At 34.9% G+C, this 18,921-nt stretch overlaps 2 protein-coding genes across 2 annotated transcripts; both read left to right on the forward strand.

The window, feature by feature from the left end:
* Window positions 1-2,185: 2,185 nt before the first annotated feature.
* Window positions 2,186-7,889, forward strand: INT1 (inositol transporter 1). Its single transcript, XM_086661751.1, has 7 exons — window positions 2,186-2,235; window positions 2,330-3,136; window positions 3,968-4,038; window positions 4,118-4,453; window positions 6,214-6,321; window positions 6,416-6,601; window positions 7,081-7,889. The coding sequence occupies exons 2-7, from the start codon at window positions 2,992-2,994 to the stop codon at window positions 7,759-7,761; spliced, it is 1,527 nt and encodes a 508-aa protein (XP_086517877.1). The 5' UTR covers window positions 2,186-2,235; window positions 2,330-2,991; the 3' UTR covers window positions 7,762-7,889.
* An 8,051-nt stretch (window positions 7,890-15,940) lies between these two features.
* LOC147559812 (uncharacterized) lies at window positions 15,941-17,787 on the forward strand. The gene is made up of 2 exons (XM_086661752.1): window positions 15,941-16,743; window positions 17,361-17,787. The coding sequence occupies exons 1-2, from the start codon at window positions 16,272-16,274 to the stop codon at window positions 17,438-17,440; spliced, it is 552 nt and encodes a 183-aa protein (XP_086517878.1). The 5' UTR covers window positions 15,941-16,271; the 3' UTR covers window positions 17,441-17,787.
* The last annotated feature ends 1,134 nt before the right edge of the window (window positions 17,788-18,921 follow it).

The raw sequence follows: 18,921 nt of genomic DNA on the forward strand, positions 1-18,921 counted from the left end.
CTCTAAACTCCGGCGAAGGGGGTTACCCTTCGCCGGAGTTCGGGAGACCTTAAAAGTGTGCCGGAACAGATGAAGGTCTGTTCCGGCAGACCTTTAAGGTCTGCCCGAGCAGATCTGGAAGGTCTGCTCATTAAAAGACAAAAAAAAAAAGATGGATCAATATTTAACGCGAAGTTAGCTTTTCAATGATTAAGAGATGGTTAAAAATAATTAAATGATTAGAAAATGATCGAAATGCATGAAAAGACACATATTTGTAGGTCTTTATGATTAACCCTAGTTGGGTTGTTAGAATTTCCTATTAGAACATCCTAATTAACTAGATAACAACTCAACTATGGTGGTTATGATTTATCTCTATCTTGTATAGCTACTTGTAGAAGTTGCTGCATTTATGGCCTTCATTTCCCATGTAGCTCCAAAGAGTGCTCCTACTTTATTATTTTGATAATTTTGGGACCATATATGTAAGTATTAAGTAACACTCTCATTAAAAAATATATATATATACTTTGTCCACTAGTCTAACAACCTTCAATTAATCTTATAGACCTTATCACTTGTTTCCGTTAGACCTTAGCAATAAACAATCACAAATCATAAAACCAAAGTTTCATAATTGCATTTGTTTCAGGATGACTTAAGGGCACTTCACTACAGTTTTACCGGCATCTCCCTCAAAACAAATTTTAGAGGGATTGTGTGAAGAAAATGAGTGCTTACAACACTTACGGAAAGCTCTTTTAGAAGATGGGGTTTTATGTTCGGAAGACAATTATGGTACTCAGAAAGTTCATGCTTGATTACAAATTGTACTATTGTAATCATTCCTTCTTGTTAATCTAATGTGTGTCCTTATTAAAAAGTAGAAGGCAAGTATTGTGTACTCCCTTTCAACAAAAAATTAAAATTGTTTACTCTTATTTATACTCATATCACTTGGAAGGATATTCGAGACCTCTCATTGACCTACTATCGGATGGTGAGGCTGGTGGAGACACAGACAAGATGTAGAAGCACTACGTAGAAAGATAAGATTATAAGCCGCCGGCAATATCATCATCTCCCACTGTTCTCTAATTCCAGAGTCAGTCCCTCGTGATTTAGCTGCTTTAGTTTTGCACCTTGGTGGTGCGAGATCAATGTAATTTTGATGTTACTTTTGAACATTTAGTCCTTTCCGTTTACTAGGGTTAAGGTCATTAATGGAAATTCTTTCCCAAAAAAAATCAAAAAAGAAAAAAGTTTGTTACTCCTTATCCGTATCTGCATTAGTTACATGTGTACTCCTTATCCGTATCGACATGGTGGTCTCTAAATGTTGGGAAATACTAGGTATTATCCTATACTTCATCACCCACCATACCTCACACAAAGTTTTTGTTCTTCAAAACAGTAGCTAATTATATAGGGGACAGTTTGTAGGAAATCTCTAGAGTTGTTAAAAAGGGTAGTCTCTAAAGGCAATCTCACAAATAGTTGGAGGCAATGTCCAAGGGGCAATCTTAGTTAGTTGAAAGAAGAATGTTTTTTTCCCTCCTTTATCTTTTACTTCTTCTCTCACCTTCTCTTCTTCTTCTCTCTCTCGTCTCTCTCCGGCGAAGGGGGTCCTCCTTTTTTCGGAGAGAAACTTCTTTCTTTTGAGTTAAGGTCGTCGACTAGAAATTGTCGGGGCAACGACTTTTTACCGGAGAAGAAGGAACATGAGCATTGTCTCTAACCTTACGTAGCTAATATGGTTTGACTAAGTCTTAGGTGAAACACACACTACCTTTACACAACTTTAGACATTGTCGATAAAACTTCTCATAATATAAATATTTGGTTTGACCACAAGTGGGAGGAAATGCTATAGTGCGACAACATAGGTTTCCTTTTATTCGAGCACTATTTGTACTTCTCTATCAATATCATCCTTCAAGGAAACAACAATCTTTTTCTAATGAAAGCGAAATAACAATTTAGCTGCCAAGAATCTTACCTTGAGTATGAGAGCATCTCTAATGCAAACTAAGAAAAAACACTGTTACTCTCATATATCAAGTCTAGATTACGATTCTTAGTCATATGTAACAAAACATAGACCAATTGTTGTGTATCTGATGTAAATCTGAACTTGATTTATATTTTACCAGGACAACTAAAGATATCCCAAAAGAACACTCTAGAAATATAGTATCCTTTTAATGTATATCTATTTAACTACCATTACATCATTTCATAAATTCAAATGGAGTTTTGCATTGGAAAATATTAAGAAAAAATTCTAAAATTTTTATTTGGCAGTCGAAGTTTGTAAGATTGAATGTTACATTTGAGACGTTAATAGAGATGTTCTAAAGGAACCCCGGACAGAAGGCTCAAAACAAATGCAGTGAGATAACTAATTAAACCCGTGAGTACAAAATCAAAATCAAATCAGACACGTTAGACTAATGAAAACGTTCATTTTGGAAAGAAAACTCATTTTCTCTGTCTTTTCTCTGTTTTTTGTTCTTTATTTTTTCCTTACAAACTCTCCCAGACTCTCCCCCACCCACCTCAAACCCTCAAACAAATTTTCTGGTTATATTCAATTCCCACATCAGAACAAGAAAACCCTAATTTCATTTTCCCTCTCTTCTCCTTCTTCTTCTTCTTCTTCTTCTTCTTCTTCTTAATCATCTCTCAGTTCCTTACAAAAGTTCACTTACAAACATATTGAATTCTGCAAGGTTTTATCAACTTTAAAGCATTTTTAGTAACTTTTTCTTCAGATTTTTGGGTTTTGGTGGTTTATCATTTCAACCCAAATTCTGTTCTTGTTTGCCCAAATTTGTTAGTACACCTTCATTCAGAGATTATTCCTCATTCTGTATATATTTAGGGTTATTAGGATGTCTACCTGTGGATTTTGAGTTGGAAATTGATTTTGGTTTTTGTTAATTTTGGATAGCTTGAATAGTAATTCCTTTTCTGGGTTTTAAGAATTTGGGTGGGTTGAAAAATAAAATGACGATCGTGTCCTTACCTGGTAGTTCTGGGTATTTGAATCCAAATCCACCAGGGAAGAAGATTTCATATTTTAGTAATGGTTATGTACTGGGTTTGACTGTGACTGCTGGTATTGGTGGATTATTGTTCGGCTATGATACAGGTATACCAAATATCCCATCTTTGTTTACTTGAATTGATGAAGTTTTGTGTATCTTTGTGGTCAAATCACTTGTATGATACTGAAATTTTGAAAACTCATCTTTTAGATGTTTTCTCATATGAAAGCTCATGAAAAAGCTGTTTTTCTTGTACATGTATAGAAGCTGATGCAACTCTTTTATATGTTTATGCGAGAATAGTCCCACATTGGAAAATGGTGATATTTTTAACTAAGAATATAATGTCTAAGTCCTCTCTGCTCATTACCAACTGGTTTTGAATTGGATGACCACAAATTTAATAGTTTCAGTCTCTCGAATAGTATATCATGTCTATCACTCATTTGTCCAAAAGTGTGGATCTTGATTGAGTGTTTATTTAGAAGGTACAACTCTATAGTTTCATGTGTAGAGATTTTGGGTTTGATTTGATATTGCGACTTTGGTGGGGTCTAGTGGGTTTTCCAAATTTCATTTGGTGTTCCACAGTTGTTCTTTGTTTCTTACTGTTAATTTTTCCTTTACTTTTCAATGACGCATCACCACAGGATTTGTAACTTAGGAAGTCTTAGCAACCCACATGTCAAAGCTCCTACCTTCGTCCATGCATAACTGTAATGGAGTAATGGAACTTAATGAAAAGTTAAGACATTGATATAGCCAAGAAATAAGTCTAAATGGAATTTTTGAAATGCCTAACGCACCCTTTGCATACTACATTTATTGGGACACATGATATTCTTATATGAGAAGTCTTGAGGTAAAGATTTTGGGTTATCTCTCTGAAGCATCCTTTACTTTTGTCTTTCGTCTCACTCAATCTTTGGTTTCAGGTGTTATATCAGGGGCTCTTCTGTACATTAAAGATGATTTTCAGATGGTTAACGATAGTAACTTCTTACAGGTTCGAGTTACAAATACTGTCATCTTATATCGTTTTCCTTAGAATACTCTTTAAAGTTATTGAGTTTTCAAATTGGCAGGAAACAATTGTTAGTATGGCAATTGTAGGAGCTATTATTGGTGCTGCAGTAGGGGGTTGGATGAATGATGCTTATGGGCGTAAGAAATCTACTCTTATCGCCGATGTAATCTTTGCAATTGGATCGATGATTATGGCTGCTGCACCAGATGCTTACGTTCTTATACTTGGGAGACTCTTTGTTGGTTTGGGCATTGGCGCTGCATCTGTTACAGCCCCTGTATACATTGCAGAAGCATCCCCATCTGAAATTAGGGGAGGGCTAGTGGGCACTAATGTGCTTATGATTACCACGGGGCAGTTTCTTTCGTATCTTGTAAATCTTGCTTTTACCGAGGTTAGACTTTCTCCCTTTTTTTTTGTGATGTATCATTGTTGTAATAGTCATCTTTGTTAACATGCTATATGCGAGGTTGTCATGAGCGAAAGTGGGTGAGGGTAGAGGTGTCTAAACTCTGTGGGGCAGATTGTACTGCAGAAAGATGAGGGTAACCATGTCCATCAGCTTCTTAATTTTAAACGCAGAATACATCCTCACCTTGAAAGATATTAATATGTTATACTCTTTCAACTCAATTACCGAAGCCTTGAATATCACAAGCTTGTGAGATATTGAAGTAGATGATTCTTGCAATTAGTTTATAGGAAACCTACCTGAGTTTTCCATTGAATGAATGTTTTTGGAACTTCAGTAATCTGGATAGAAATATGGAATTTCTTTTTCTCGGACACTTCCTTGGAGAAAAATTATGGTAGTATAATATTTTCTCATGTTAAGGAATCATCGGCAAGTACCAATGGAAAATGAATATGCATTTCAGAGCTTTTAGTCTTACTTTTATTGTGCACAAATAACTAATGGGTACACAATCATGGATTCAACCCTTTCATAACTATCAAACTGTTAGGATCAATAAATAGTCAAGTGACAACTAATTAGTGCTAGTGTTCCACTTTGAGAAAAATGACAACTGTAGCTTCATGCTCACAAAATTGATTGAATGTGTCAATGCGGTAAATAACAACGTCTTATTTGATATGCAGTTATAACAATTGGTAATAGGATTTTCTTTTTTTTTTTGTATTTCATGCTCATATGTATACACTAGAGCATAAGTATGTCTGCTTTGCAGTTGTAAGAGGCAGCATTCAGGATAGAATTTTGGGGACTTTTAAATATTGGCGCATGAGCAACACAAGTAAATGGGGGACCTCTCCTATTCCTTCTCTTTTCCTTTTGTTTCCTTCTCTTCTCAACCATCTTGTTGAATATGTTATTCATAGTTAGTAATGTGACTATCATTTTAGGCAAGTTGAAAGGGTTATATAAGAGTTGACCCCGAAGTAGTTGGATTACTCGGCCGACAACTGACTCATGGGTTCGCGGCTGGAGAGGGAGGGGAACCGGCTTGGGCTACATTCTACACTGAGTTACTCCAGAGTCAGGCCTATCCCAGTGCTCCGGTTGATCCCCTCCTACCCATTTAGTACGGAAAACTTTGCTGGAGTTCTTATACACTCAATGTTTGTCTGCAGCACTTGTATTCGCTGACAAATTGATTGTCTATGAGGCCCTCGTGAGGCGTTCAATGTTTATGTTTGAGGAGCTAGAAACAGACTTGTCTGTGCACTTTTATGTATTAAAATTACCTTATACTTTGTTGCAAAGCCTTTTGGAGAAGAAGAATAGGAGTACAGTTTTTTTCTGAGATAGATCTTTGACTTCCTCATTTTTATTCGATTCTTCTCATTTTGTATATTCTCACATTTCCTGATGAATTTACCCTGCACAATAGTTTATATTAAAGATAATCTCTCTGCACATTTGCATAAAGACATTCTTAGTTGTTATGTCCACCGTTTTCCATTTGCTGAGCTAAGTTCACGTTTTTTATATGAATGAGGGTTTCTAGACACTTGTATGTTACTATGTCATCATTTGACTTATTAACAGAGTTGATGGCTAGGGACTGAGGGTGAAATTCATTTGTTAAGAAAGTTGAGGATGTTAGTATATTTGATATTGAACATTTCCTGTACAAGATATTGATGTTTTGTTTTCTCGTGTTATCTGATATTTGCTCTGTGATGGAGCAGGTTCCTGGGACATGGCGTTGGATGCTCGGAGTTGCCGGTGTACCAGCTATTGTTCAATTCTTTATTATGATTTTCTTGCCCGAGTCCCCTCGCTGGCTTTATATGAAGGTGCAGAGACATTAGTACCATTTACAGAGTTCAATTTTCCAATCTGTTTTTTTGCTTTCTTCATTGGATCTAAGGGTTCTCTATGAATGTGCAGAATAGGAAGGCGGAGGCTATTGTTGTACTTTCTAAAATATACGATCCTGACCGTTTGGAAGTGGAGATAGACCAGCTATCAGTTGCTTTAGAGGAAGAGAATCTGTCAAAAAGCTCTGTCAATTATCTCGATGTATTTAAATCCAAGGAAATCAGGCTTGCTTTTCTTGCTGGAGCTGGTCTGCAGGTAATGGCTTCTTTTTGACCCTTCTTGATAATCAAGCATCTTAATTTTGTGAGGTTGTTTTTGTTGAGAGTAATCTTACTTTGGCTTAGAACAAAGAATAATTTCATAAAGCTACGCTGCTACTGTGACTAAGACACGTAAGAGTCCTAAGATGTACGACATGTGAGGTGGGCTGGTGAGAATGGTCCCATATTGGCCAACTATAGACTCAAAACTGCCCAATTCATCGTCAATTGGTTTTGAGAATAATCCTACACAGGCTCAGATTAGCATGGAACTTAATTTTACCTTCTTTCCAATGGTTCTATCAAATTCAATTTGTGCTTATATAACTATTTTGGGAATTATGTATGAAGTTGAAAGACTATCTCATTTGTAATAATCCAATTTCTTATATCGTTTCATAGTTTGTTAACTCTGAGGCTTGTTTAGTCGGTATTATCTGATTTTCTGTTCATGGTATTTTCAAATATTTGCAGGCGTTTCAGCAGCTCACTGGAATCAACACAGTCATGTATTACAGTCCAACAATCGTTCAAATGGCTGGATTTCATGCAAAGAAGTTAGCTTTGCTTCTCTCCTTGATTATTGCCGGTATGAACGCAATCGGAACAATAGTCGGGATCAACTTAATCGATCGTTTTGGGAGGCGAAGCCTAGCTCTTAGCAGCTTAACGGGCGTGTTTATATCCCTTCTAGTTCTCTCTGGTTCTTTCTTTTTACAATCATCGAATTCGCTCTCTAAGATCTGCGAGAACATTTTCCACGGAAACTGCCAAACTAGTTCTGGTTGGCTTGCAATTGCCGGCTTAGTACTTTATATTGCCTTCTTCTCCCCTGGTATGGGACCTGTGCCTTGGGCAGTGAACTCAGAGATATACCCAGAGGCATACCGTGGAGTATGTGGTGGAATGTCGGCAACAGTGAATTGGGTCTCGAACCTTATCGTGGCACAGACGTTTCTCTCTCTAGCTGCAGCTGTTGGGGCTGCTTCGACGTTCTTGATTCTTGCAGGTGTGGCTGTTGTTGCATTCTTGTTTGTGTTCTGTTTTGTGCCAGAGACAAAAGGGTTAAGCTTTGAGCAGGTGGAGAGGCTATGGAAAGGAAGGGCATTTGGGAGTTTCTATGAGAGAGAAAGTCTACTTCATGATGGTGTATAAGTTAATTCAAATTCCCTTTTTTCATGGTAAGATGATTTGGTTTAGACCTTTATTGCAATGTAAATAAATTTTCTCATCATTTGAAGAGCAAATAAGTTTTTGAATGTCATTTATGTGTATTTTCTTCATTGTGCTCAACTTCTTATTACACTTTATTTACACCTGTGCATGTGGTCCATACCAGACCATATTCTAAGAGCCGATATAAGACTTATCTTAGTCGATCCGGGACTATCTACAAATATGATAGCTTAGAGCAAGTTCCCTATGTGAGCAACTAGTATATGATGATGATCCAGTCACTCACCCGCTATCTTATTGAGTAAAAATGGTGATCTATATCTTCTGAGTATACTGCGAGAATTGGTCAAGTTAAGGACCCATTGTTTGATATTTTCATATGGTTGCTTTGGAATTAATGAGCCACCAACCACTGGAAGACCGAACGAACTCAGTTTTTGATATTTTCATATGATTTTTGGAGTTAATGAGTCACCAACCAATGGGAGATCGATTAACTCGCATCTCTTTATAAAATAATTAAAAGTCGTTGTGTGAGTATGGACACGCCACGAAAATTCATCCTACTACATCAAAATCACAACCTAGACACTAAGGAAGGTACCTCCAAACCCCATGTCCGACCCCCTATAGTCCTGCAAATAATATTGAAACATAAATGTTTTTTTCCTTAGTGTCTAGGTACCTCCAAACCCCATGTCTGACCCCCTATAGTCCTGCAAATAATATTGAAACATAAATGTTTTTTCTAGAAAACCACCGATACCGAAATATTATCAGATTCAAATAAGCTATCGGCTAAATATTAATTTCACATTAAATAAAACAAATAGATATAAAGGTCTAGCCATATTTATGTCTTTGTTTCTCTCTCAATTGAATAGGAGGAAAATAGATGCAAGATTGGATCTTTCCCTCCTTTGCTTAATTATTGAAACAAATAATTGAAGGACGACCACTCACGTTGTTTTGTTAGTTGATTTGTATTTGTCTCTCTCCAAATACTCTTCTTCAATTCACCCTCTCACCCTTTCAACAAAAAAAAAAAAAAAAAATTCACCCTCTCACCTATTTTTCCCTACTTGGAAGATTATGATTATGTATGGGTCCCACTCTCTGATACATCCATCATCATGATTCATGACATAACCCATACCATCTGTCCATCAGAACCCAATCCATGATTCCCCATGCATGGTCATGCATAGATGAATAGACATCATGACAAGATTAGATGAACCCACCAAATTTGACAACTAAGCTCCCAGCTGGATTTATTTACTACAAAAAGAGCCAAAAGCTATTTCTCTCTCTCTAAAAGGGTCGTGATTTTGGTGTTACAGTCTGTATTTTAAATTGCTCAGCCGCTTACTTAATATATATATTATTGATATAATCTTAATATAATCTTAGTGGGAAAAAAACCGTAAAATATCAGTGATATTGTGATTATAATTTTTTAATTCTATGAATAAAATATAGCTTTAGCTAAGCTTAGGGGTGGGAATTCTACCCGAAAGCCCGATACCCGTCACGTTTACCCGCGCCCGACAATGTCCATGGACGCCCGCGCCCGAAGATGGGTACTACCCGCCCAGCCCGATGATTTTTCGCGGGCGGGCTCGGGTGAAAAGCTCTGCCCGCCACCCCGCCCATACCCGAGCCCGATATGCTCACCCGACGGGTGCCTATAGATGCCAATCACTTTGAGTGTCGATTATACTTCACTATAAAGCCCAAAGTAGATTTAAGGTTTCTCCCAAGATATATAAACTACACATTGAAGCAACCCTAATAGTTTACCACATTGAATCTGAAAAAATTCGGTAGCATAGAGAGAGAAAAAGAATCTACGTTGTCTCTCTAGCCGTTTCTCTCTTATTTACTAGACCTTCTTGTGCCAACCTTCTTCTTTATTAAATAAGTTATTGGGATCATCTTCCATCTATATGTAGTGGTCAAATTTTAAGATTATTTTGATGTGAAGGAAGAACAAAGAAAACTAATGGAACATACAAAGACAAGAAAAAAAATGGAAGACAACCAAGTCTCATGTTTGCATATATAGATCTATATCAGTTGTTGATTTCTTATGTTACGAAATCTGAGTATTTCTTTCATTCTTGATTTATAAGTTTTGTAAAGATTTGGTATCAATTTGTTTAGAGAAGCTTATTTGAACAATATCAAATTTCTAGAGTTTCCTGATCTGGTAGAAAAATATCAGATAAAGAAACCCGATGCCCGATTTGCCCGAAGCCCGACTTGCCCGATGCTTTAGTGGGCTTGGGCGGGCTTTGATCATAGGAGATTTCAGAAAAGCCCGCCCGAATCCGCCCGAGAACCCGAGTGGGTAGAGGAGAAACTTACCCGACCCGCCCGAGCCCGATTCAGAATTACCCGCGGGTGCCCATACCCGCCCGATTCCCACCCCTAGCTAAGCTGGAGATACAAATATAAGACTAAAAGCGAGTTTATATTTTCTAGTTCTTTTTTTTTGTGTACATTTAGGTAGACACGTGATAAAAATAACATTTCTAAATGATGATTAAAATAAACAAAAGATTATCACTAATTTGTGATTATAATATTGTCTTCTATAACTTGAATCTGTTGATCTAATCTTTAGACTCCACCAAATGTTGTTTTTATATAGCTTTCTCACTGTTCACACCTCACCAAATTTTAATAATATTGCAAACCAAATCTTGTTACTTTTTTTTTTTTTTTTTTTGTTGAACTACCAAATCTTGTTACTTGTTAGGTAACCTAATGAATGAGTTTGATAGAAAATATGAAGGTTAGAGTTTGAGATATACAATTGTAAATATTTGTGTGAATAATATTGTAGACTTTTGTTTCGTGTTAGCGTGTCATGTGAAGAGTCCTTAGATGGATTCAGACATCCCAGTTTGTTCGTAAACTCGTTAACGTATTTCTTTTTAGTTTGGGTGTTACTTAAATTAGACATTGTTGAGACGATACAAAAGAAATATAATTGGGATATGAGATCATAGATCCTTTAAAGTTTGAAGAAAGGTGAGGATAAGGTATGGGTGTGTTGTGTGTAAACTAAGATTTATCTAATTGGATAATAGACTGGATGTGGATTGCGTATAAACCAACAAAATAAGATGTAAATTGGTTTCATTCCTCATTGTATTCAAAGATATATAGGTCCTATGGTTACATGTTGTTTCATTCCGCATTGATCCGATCAGAGAACACTAAATGTGTGAGGCGGGTAAACTAGTAGTAGTCCCACGCATATTATCTTCACAAAAAATTCATGATCAATTAAATAAGCTCTAAACATTCTGAATTTATCGTCATCGAGAGTTTTTAAGTTCAATTCTCACACACTTTATATTTTTAAGTTATTAGTTTAGTCTCACATCGAAAGTGTCTTACACTAAATATTAGATTTAGACAATTTGTTTGGTGAAAACATTTTATTGCTGCATTAAGTAAAGATGTAGATTTTAATCTAGGGACTAATATCATGAGGACCTTTTTTCCAAGTCTTTTTTTTTTGCACTGTCACATCTTTATTCGACAAAGTATTTTGACACTTCAAGTGTGTTGGATGATATTAAAAGATATGGACGTAAATGTATTTCCTTTTAGGCTTAACACCGACCACCATTCTCGTTAAATTACATAACAAAACCATCTGAAAAAGAATTTAATTCACATAGTCCACAAATTAAGCTATCAAATTTCTTTTTAGTTTCCAATGTTCATTTTGGACTTAAAAAATAACCCTTTATTTAACTACTTTAGAGAAGCTAACTAAAAAAAAAAACTTTTGAAAAGTGGTCATGAAATGTCTTTATCTACACAAAGCAAGTGGGTGTTGATAATTTAATGTGAACAAATGTGTAGACCCACCACAAAAAAAATATGAAATTCATTTTTTAGATGAAACAAATTTCAACCAACCAAACAAGACATTTCACTTCTTCACAAAAAAAAAAACAAGACATTTCAGTAAGAACATGCAAGCATTTTACATGAAATATCTTTTTTTTTTTGTTGAACTATTTTACATGAAGTATCTAGTGGTAAGAGAAGCAATAAATTTGTTCATTATCAATTAATCAAAATATTTAAGACAATCAAAGTTATGCTTGAAATATCACCTCTACATTTACCTATTCAGGGTTTGGGAATGTATCCACTCTAACGTCATAGTTAAGAGATTTTGTTTAATTCATTACTAATCATCATGACTTATCAAGTAATCAACAATATCCATCAGCTGGTAGTCCAATTGGTAAGTGCATCTACTCCGCAATGCGGAGATCCCAAGTTCAATCTCACGGAAGTGAAAATCCAGAAAAACTGAACTTTGGTATAATTAAAGTAGTAGTAGTTTGTGTAGGCTTTAGACCAGTAATAATTCAGTTATATATCGCGCTATCACATCGTATCGATATCAATATTTATTTCGGAACATTTTAAATATTGAAATACTTTGTGTATATGGATTTGTATCTCCATCGAAACATGTGTTTTTCTCTCTAAATATATAAAGTTTCACGGCCTTCACTAAGAGCATCTCCAATGGACCACTCTTAATAAACACTCTAAAAATCTAGTTGTCAAGTGTCAAATAAAGATTCTCTTTCATAGTGTCAATATAGAGACACTCTACATTTATTTGGTCTTCAATGGAGATCTCTAAAATCTCTTACTTAATACACATGTCCCTCTTCAATTCAATAGATAAAAAGTAGTTGAAAAGCAAAGTTTTCTATTGGTTGAAATTATAAAGTAACACTTAGAGAGTCTCAAGTAGACACTCTCATTTTAGAGTTTCTCTCTCTAGACACTCTATAATAAATGTGTCCAACTCCTAATAGAGTGTCTAACAAAGTGTTCCATTGGAGATGATTTTTTAACAAAAACTCCAAAAAGTCATATGTGGTACTCTAAGTGTTAGAGATTGAGTGTCCCATTGGAGATGCTATAAGAACTCAACCTAGAATGCGGTTCATTGGAGTCCCATTTTCCTTCTCAAAAATAGAAGACAATCATCTAACAGAAAGTCAGATACCATTCAAGATTCGAATATTTTAATGGATCTTTCTGATCCATATAGTGGGTCCAATCCAAATTAAAAAGTGACATTCCGGGTCAATGATGACCCGTAAAATAATTTGGTCGGTTTTGCTAGATCCACATATCTTTAACAGGAAATTGGGCTGGAGACCCAATTTTTTGTTTTTTTTTGTCAAAAAGACAAGTTATCTTTTTTTCCTTCTAGGCACCATGAAAAGTTTGGAAATAGGCTTGAAGGACAATTCTAAAAATCCCTTAATTTTGTATACCTGAATTGACCTTTGTATAAAGGAAAATTTTAGAAACACCCTCAAATTTTCCAAAAACCCTCACATTTTATATAATCTTACTTCTTAGTTACTTATTTTGTTAGGGTTTGATTTTGCGAAGCTTTGCAAACTAGTTTGCAAACTGATTTGCAAACTGGTTTGCACTACTTTGCAAATTGGTTTGCAATCTGGTTTGCCTTGCAAAGCTTTGCAAACTGATTTGCAAACTGATTCGCAAACTGGTTTGCAATCTGGTTTGCCTTGCAAAGCTTTGCAAACTGATTTGCAAACTGGTTTGCACTAGTTTGCAATCTGGTTTGCAAACTGGTTTGCAAACTAGTTTGCAATAAGGTCAGTTTTGTCTTTTCCCTATATTAGATAATTTACAAAAATGCCACAGGGAGCTGAAGCCCATAAAAAATTGTCCAATCCTTTTTAACCAAAGGCCAAAGTTTTCAGGGAGTTTTGGCCAAATTTCCCTATCTTTAATCGATGACGTCACGTATCAGAAAAAGGATACGTGGCAATCTACAGTCCAGTTCAGGAGATAAGCACGTGGTGGTCCCCATAGAGTAGCTTTCAGAGACACGTAAGTGATTATGATTGGAGAAGTAAAATTAATTATTATGGTCCCCACTACACTGGGTTTTTTGTGGAGATGAGGAAACAAAACCTACTCATTCGTGTTTCGGTCTGACAATATTTCTCCTTTCTTGAATAACTCAGGAATTTTTATTGAAATGACAATAATGTCCCTTTATTCATTGCTCTGTCTCTAGATTGCCCGTCCAAATTTATTCTCTAGGCTGGCATGTATAATGATTTTTGTATTATTGTATAGAGTTATTCACGAGATCATGAAATGCATAGAGAGATAAAGACTAGTATCTCGCAAACAAGTGATAGTTCAGTTGGTAATGTAAGTATTCTAAAAATCTGGACGTTCTATATTCGATTTTTAGAAGAGGTGGATTATGTGGTTATTGAATTTTAATTGTTAAGGTATAAATAAAATAAGTTAGTTAGAGTTTATAGAATTTTGAGTATGTTGTTGGACTTTAAGTCTCCTTGGTTATCGGTTCATTTAGTCCATTTCGACAAAAAAAATAAGATATAGAGATTAGCATCCATATATTTAAAGAAAAATGGAATAATATATATACATATTTGATTTAGCGCGGATGGATAACACAAGTTAAAATTTTCGATCACTTTTAATCATCATCAAGTACGTCATTTCTTAAGTTTTCTTAACATTAAAATAATAAAACTACTAACTAAAACCCCGAAAATATGGGGCTTCTTAATATGAGTCGTCATATTGACTTACAAACAAAAAGTTTCGTGTAATTTCTTTTATTAAGGAGTCATCCATTGGATAAAAATTGTATTGTGCAAAACAAATACTTCTAGGGTTGGTGGATAGGACCATTGATGATCATTCAAATATCCACGAATGTCTAAGGCATTTGATTAAAATATTTGAATGGAAAATGCTAGAGTTACAAAGGATTTTTACAAAAGAAAGTTTTCAGCTGATGTGGCGGTTGTGATATTCATCTCTCAACAGTCTAGATTGGGTCAAAATTTCGAAACTACAACCGCAACATCAGCTGTGAACTTTTTTTTGTCAAGATCCTTTGTAACTTTATCATTACCCTGTTTGAATTGTCTTATTGTGTTTGAAGCATTGGGTTGGACATGATCACATGATGCGTATAAAGATTTTTGAATTGTTTTTTTTATAAAATTATATGATGGATAGATTTACATAGCTAGAAAGTTGTTATGTGGTCACCAACAACTTAATGTCAGTGCAACACTCCAAGTAGATGGGCATACAAATAGAAGATAGGAGTTGAGAGTCATCGAGAAGACTAGTAGAGCCGGGAAGTCATGGAACACCATGAAATAGCCAAGGAGGTTATGACAGTCAAATAAGCAACAAAGGAAAAAGGCAGTGAATGTGTAAGAAAAAAAAAGCTTAAACCATAGTGTTATGACGTAAAAGTGTAGCTTAGCTCGTGTAGTGTTTAGGGCTCCATCTATTGAGTTCGTTGAAGTCGACTTGCAGTCTATTACGAGAATGTACTAAATGAGATAATAATTATAATATAATTTTTTTTATTGAATTGTCAGCGTGCCTCTAACTCTTGGTAAATAATGTATTATTATTATTATTTTGTTTAAAATGTTCTTTTATAATTAAAAAATTTCTTGAAGAAAATGTTAGTAATGCATAATGTCTACGAACTTAATGTCTCCAAATATCCATCACTAGTGTAAATTACTTAAAAGAGTGATACTAGACATTGCGTTCTCGAGAGTCCACCAACATCCAGTCCACTACAACCACCATGTAGATGAGTTATATCCTATTTAGAGAGAGTAATATGTTACAAATAATAGTTTTATAAAATTTTCATTTGAAATCGACTACAATATAATATTTACTATGCGTAAGTTTATAACTGTTTTCATTTTTTTAATAAAACCGAGTCATTCATTAACTACAACAAAGTGCATTTGTAAATGCGTAAAACTTACTCTTATACACCCCATTCTCATAAGTCATACCAATTTAACAAAAACATCGTATATTTGATCAGCTAGATAGTTTATACTCTATAAATTCTTGCTCGTTTAGATAGTGCATAAGCTAGTATCAACATATTTACATCAACAAAAAGACGACAATAAAGATTGCCATTACCTGACTACAATATTTGTGATCATTATCTTGTCTTCTTATTCAATTATCAGAAAACCACATGCTATGCTAATGCATCTCTTCTATCTCCTTGTGAATTGGGAGGATAAGAGTTGAGATAGCTTATCCTCTAATGGGACAAGGATACAATTATAATTGCATCCGAACATTCTAGGTTTGTTAAGGGTAAATCTGTCTTTTTAGGTTCCAAGCCGAAACAAGCAATTGGCTAGGGTTAAACTGAAAACGGTCCCACTGATTATGTCATTTTGTTTTTGTACAGCTGTACATATCCATGTCATCACATACATACATACATACATCACATATACATACATACATACATACATACCATAAATGATTCCACCGCCATACAAGGTTTAAAAAGAAGAGTTCCAGCTCTCACAACAGAGAAACACACAGAGTCTTTGAGAGAGAAAGTAGAGATGGGGAGCTTAGCATATGATAGAGAAGAAAGTAGAAACCCTAATTTAGAAGAAACCCTAGAAATCTCAGATGAAAATAGCCCAAAATCCCATTTAAATAATTCAAACGATCCATGGTCATTAAAGAAGAAAAAGAAAAATCAAGTTTACCTTGAAGGTTGTTATATTGAAGGAGGTGATGATGAAGATCAAGAACAAGGAGGAAATGGAGGAGGATCAAAAGGGGTTTCAAGAACAATGAGTTTAACAGATGAAGATCTTGATGAACTAAAAGGTTGTGTAGATCTAGGGTTTGGTTTTAATTATGAAGAAATTCCTGAACTTTGTAATACATTACCAGCTCTTGAACTTTGTTACTCAATGAGTCAGAGATTTATGGATGAACATCAGAAATCCCCTGAAACTTCAACAATGACGCCTGAAACCACTTCTTCTCCGGCTCCTATTGCTAATTGGAAGATTTCTAGTCCTGGTAAGTTGCTAAAGTTTTGAACTTGGTGAATAAATTTCCCAAATAGGCCATGAATCTTCTGATCCATTCTTGCCCTAATTTTCGATAATTGTTAAAGTAGATTGCTTTATGATTTAGAACTGTTGAATTACCCTTTTTTTTTACCCACAATGTGCTTCTGAGCTTTCAATTTGATCTGGGTAACTCTAAATTTGATTTATTTCTAATCAATAATTAGCTCTTTTTAACTAAATTTGACCAAAATTGTCACTTTTGGTTCATCAATATGTTTATAAATGTGGGTTAGATCCTAAAGCTGTTAAATTTTTAGGATTGACCTAAGATTTCTCAATCCCAAATGTACATATTCAGTTAAAATTCATGGCATTAGGTCTGATCTTTGTTTTCATTATACCATTAGTCTATCTGGGGATGATCTTCATCTTCTATACTTTGTGTATTTATAACAATCAAGCTAGTTCTTAAACATTTTTCCATTTGTAAATAGAATTGATGTCTGGGTTATCAAGTTTCTGATATTGAAGTCCATGATTTTACTTTCTGCTATGATTTAATTCTAGTTTTCGAGCTCGGAAGTAGCACCATCTTAACCATTTGTATATCATGTATATGTTCAGGGGATCATCCAGAGGAAGTTAAAGCAAGGTTGAAATTTTGGGCACAAGCAGTGGCATGTACTGTTAGATTATGCAGCTAATCACTCACATATTATCATAGCTATCAACGAGTCGAAGATAAAATGGGTTAATCGTCGGTACATCAATAATATTTCACTCTGCATATTTTTGTTCACAATAAGTACTTTGCCCGATTATAATAGCTCCTATTAGTTTATATCGTTGAGAGAACGAAGTAGACGATGATGGTGGGTTTGGATCTGTCTCAAAGAACAAGGAAGAAGAAGAAGAAGGGGTTTAGATTGAGATTGAAGTTTAACAAAATACCCACTGGAGTATGACATAATGTACTTGAGCTAGATATATATATTGTATGATGATTGTATTCAAATTAAGTTTATCAATAAAAATTCTATTCTTTCTTTTCTATCTATCTATCTATCTATCTATCATTTGTTCTTCACCTTCAGTTGGATATGTGTGAGTAATACGTAAGATTTGGTGTTCATGATTTCAGTCTTAGATACTTGTGTTTGAGGTTTAAGCTCTCCAAGGGTGTGGAGTTTTTCCTTTTTTTGACCATAAGATCGAACATTAGTCTCTTCTTCACTGGAGAGGACCTATACTTTACGGGTGACATGGAGCACGTGTGACTTTTAAGCCTATCATGTGTGGCCTAGCTCTAATACCATGTTAAATTTGTGGTCATCCAACTCAAAATCAATTGGCAATGAGTGGAGATGACCTATACTTTATATTCTTGGTTGCTAGTTACCCAGACTCCCATGTGGAACTATTCTCACAATCAAGACTATAGAGATCATAGAGTTCAACAAAAAAAAAGAGAGGATAGAGATCATAGATCTCAAGTTTTAAGTCTTTTAGCCACAAAAATAAATATAGGTGTGATAATTGTGGATCCTCTTCCACAATTAATTTATTTTTTTCCACAAGTTGGTAGGATCCCTTGAGATAGTCTCCCTCTACTTGTAGATTTCATACACACTGTCCAAAGACTTAGATCATCTGGACTTTGTAATATTTAATTGTTTCTTCAATTATTGTTAGAATCTTTCCTCTTTCTATTTTATATAGACTGCCAGCCAACCAAGGATCTTAAGGAAAAATATTATAATGGCATATTCTCAACAAATTAGGGGATTTGGTGTTTGATCCATTTCACACAATTATTTTGGGTCACAATTAAAATTAATAATTACTACTTGCCTTGAGGAAAAATGGTTTCTTTCTGTCAACTCATTTAGTCTTTTTTTTTTTAATTAAGAAATTGAGTAGGAAAGTTATTACAAAGACAATAAAATGTGATAAGCACAATAACTATTGAGTTTATACTCTTAAAACAAGACCTTAACCGAGCTACCATTTGTTAGTTAATAATTTAGTCTTTAATTTTGTCAACTTACTTTAATTACCTCTAAATTTAACGAACCTATCATAAGCAAAAAAGGATGACGATACCCTCTCTGATAGGGGCGAGGGCACAACTGTTTTTATGTTGATTTGACAATGTGAACCCCTTCAGTTTTCTAATTTTGTTCTA

The sequence above is a fragment of the Eschscholzia californica genome, unplaced genomic scaffold (genome assembly GCF_041429995.1).
Source record: "Eschscholzia californica isolate CP2 unplaced genomic scaffold, dmEscCali1.0.p SCAF_2, whole genome shotgun sequence".
NCBI lineage: Eukaryota > Viridiplantae > Streptophyta > Magnoliopsida > Ranunculales > Papaveraceae > Eschscholzia > Eschscholzia californica.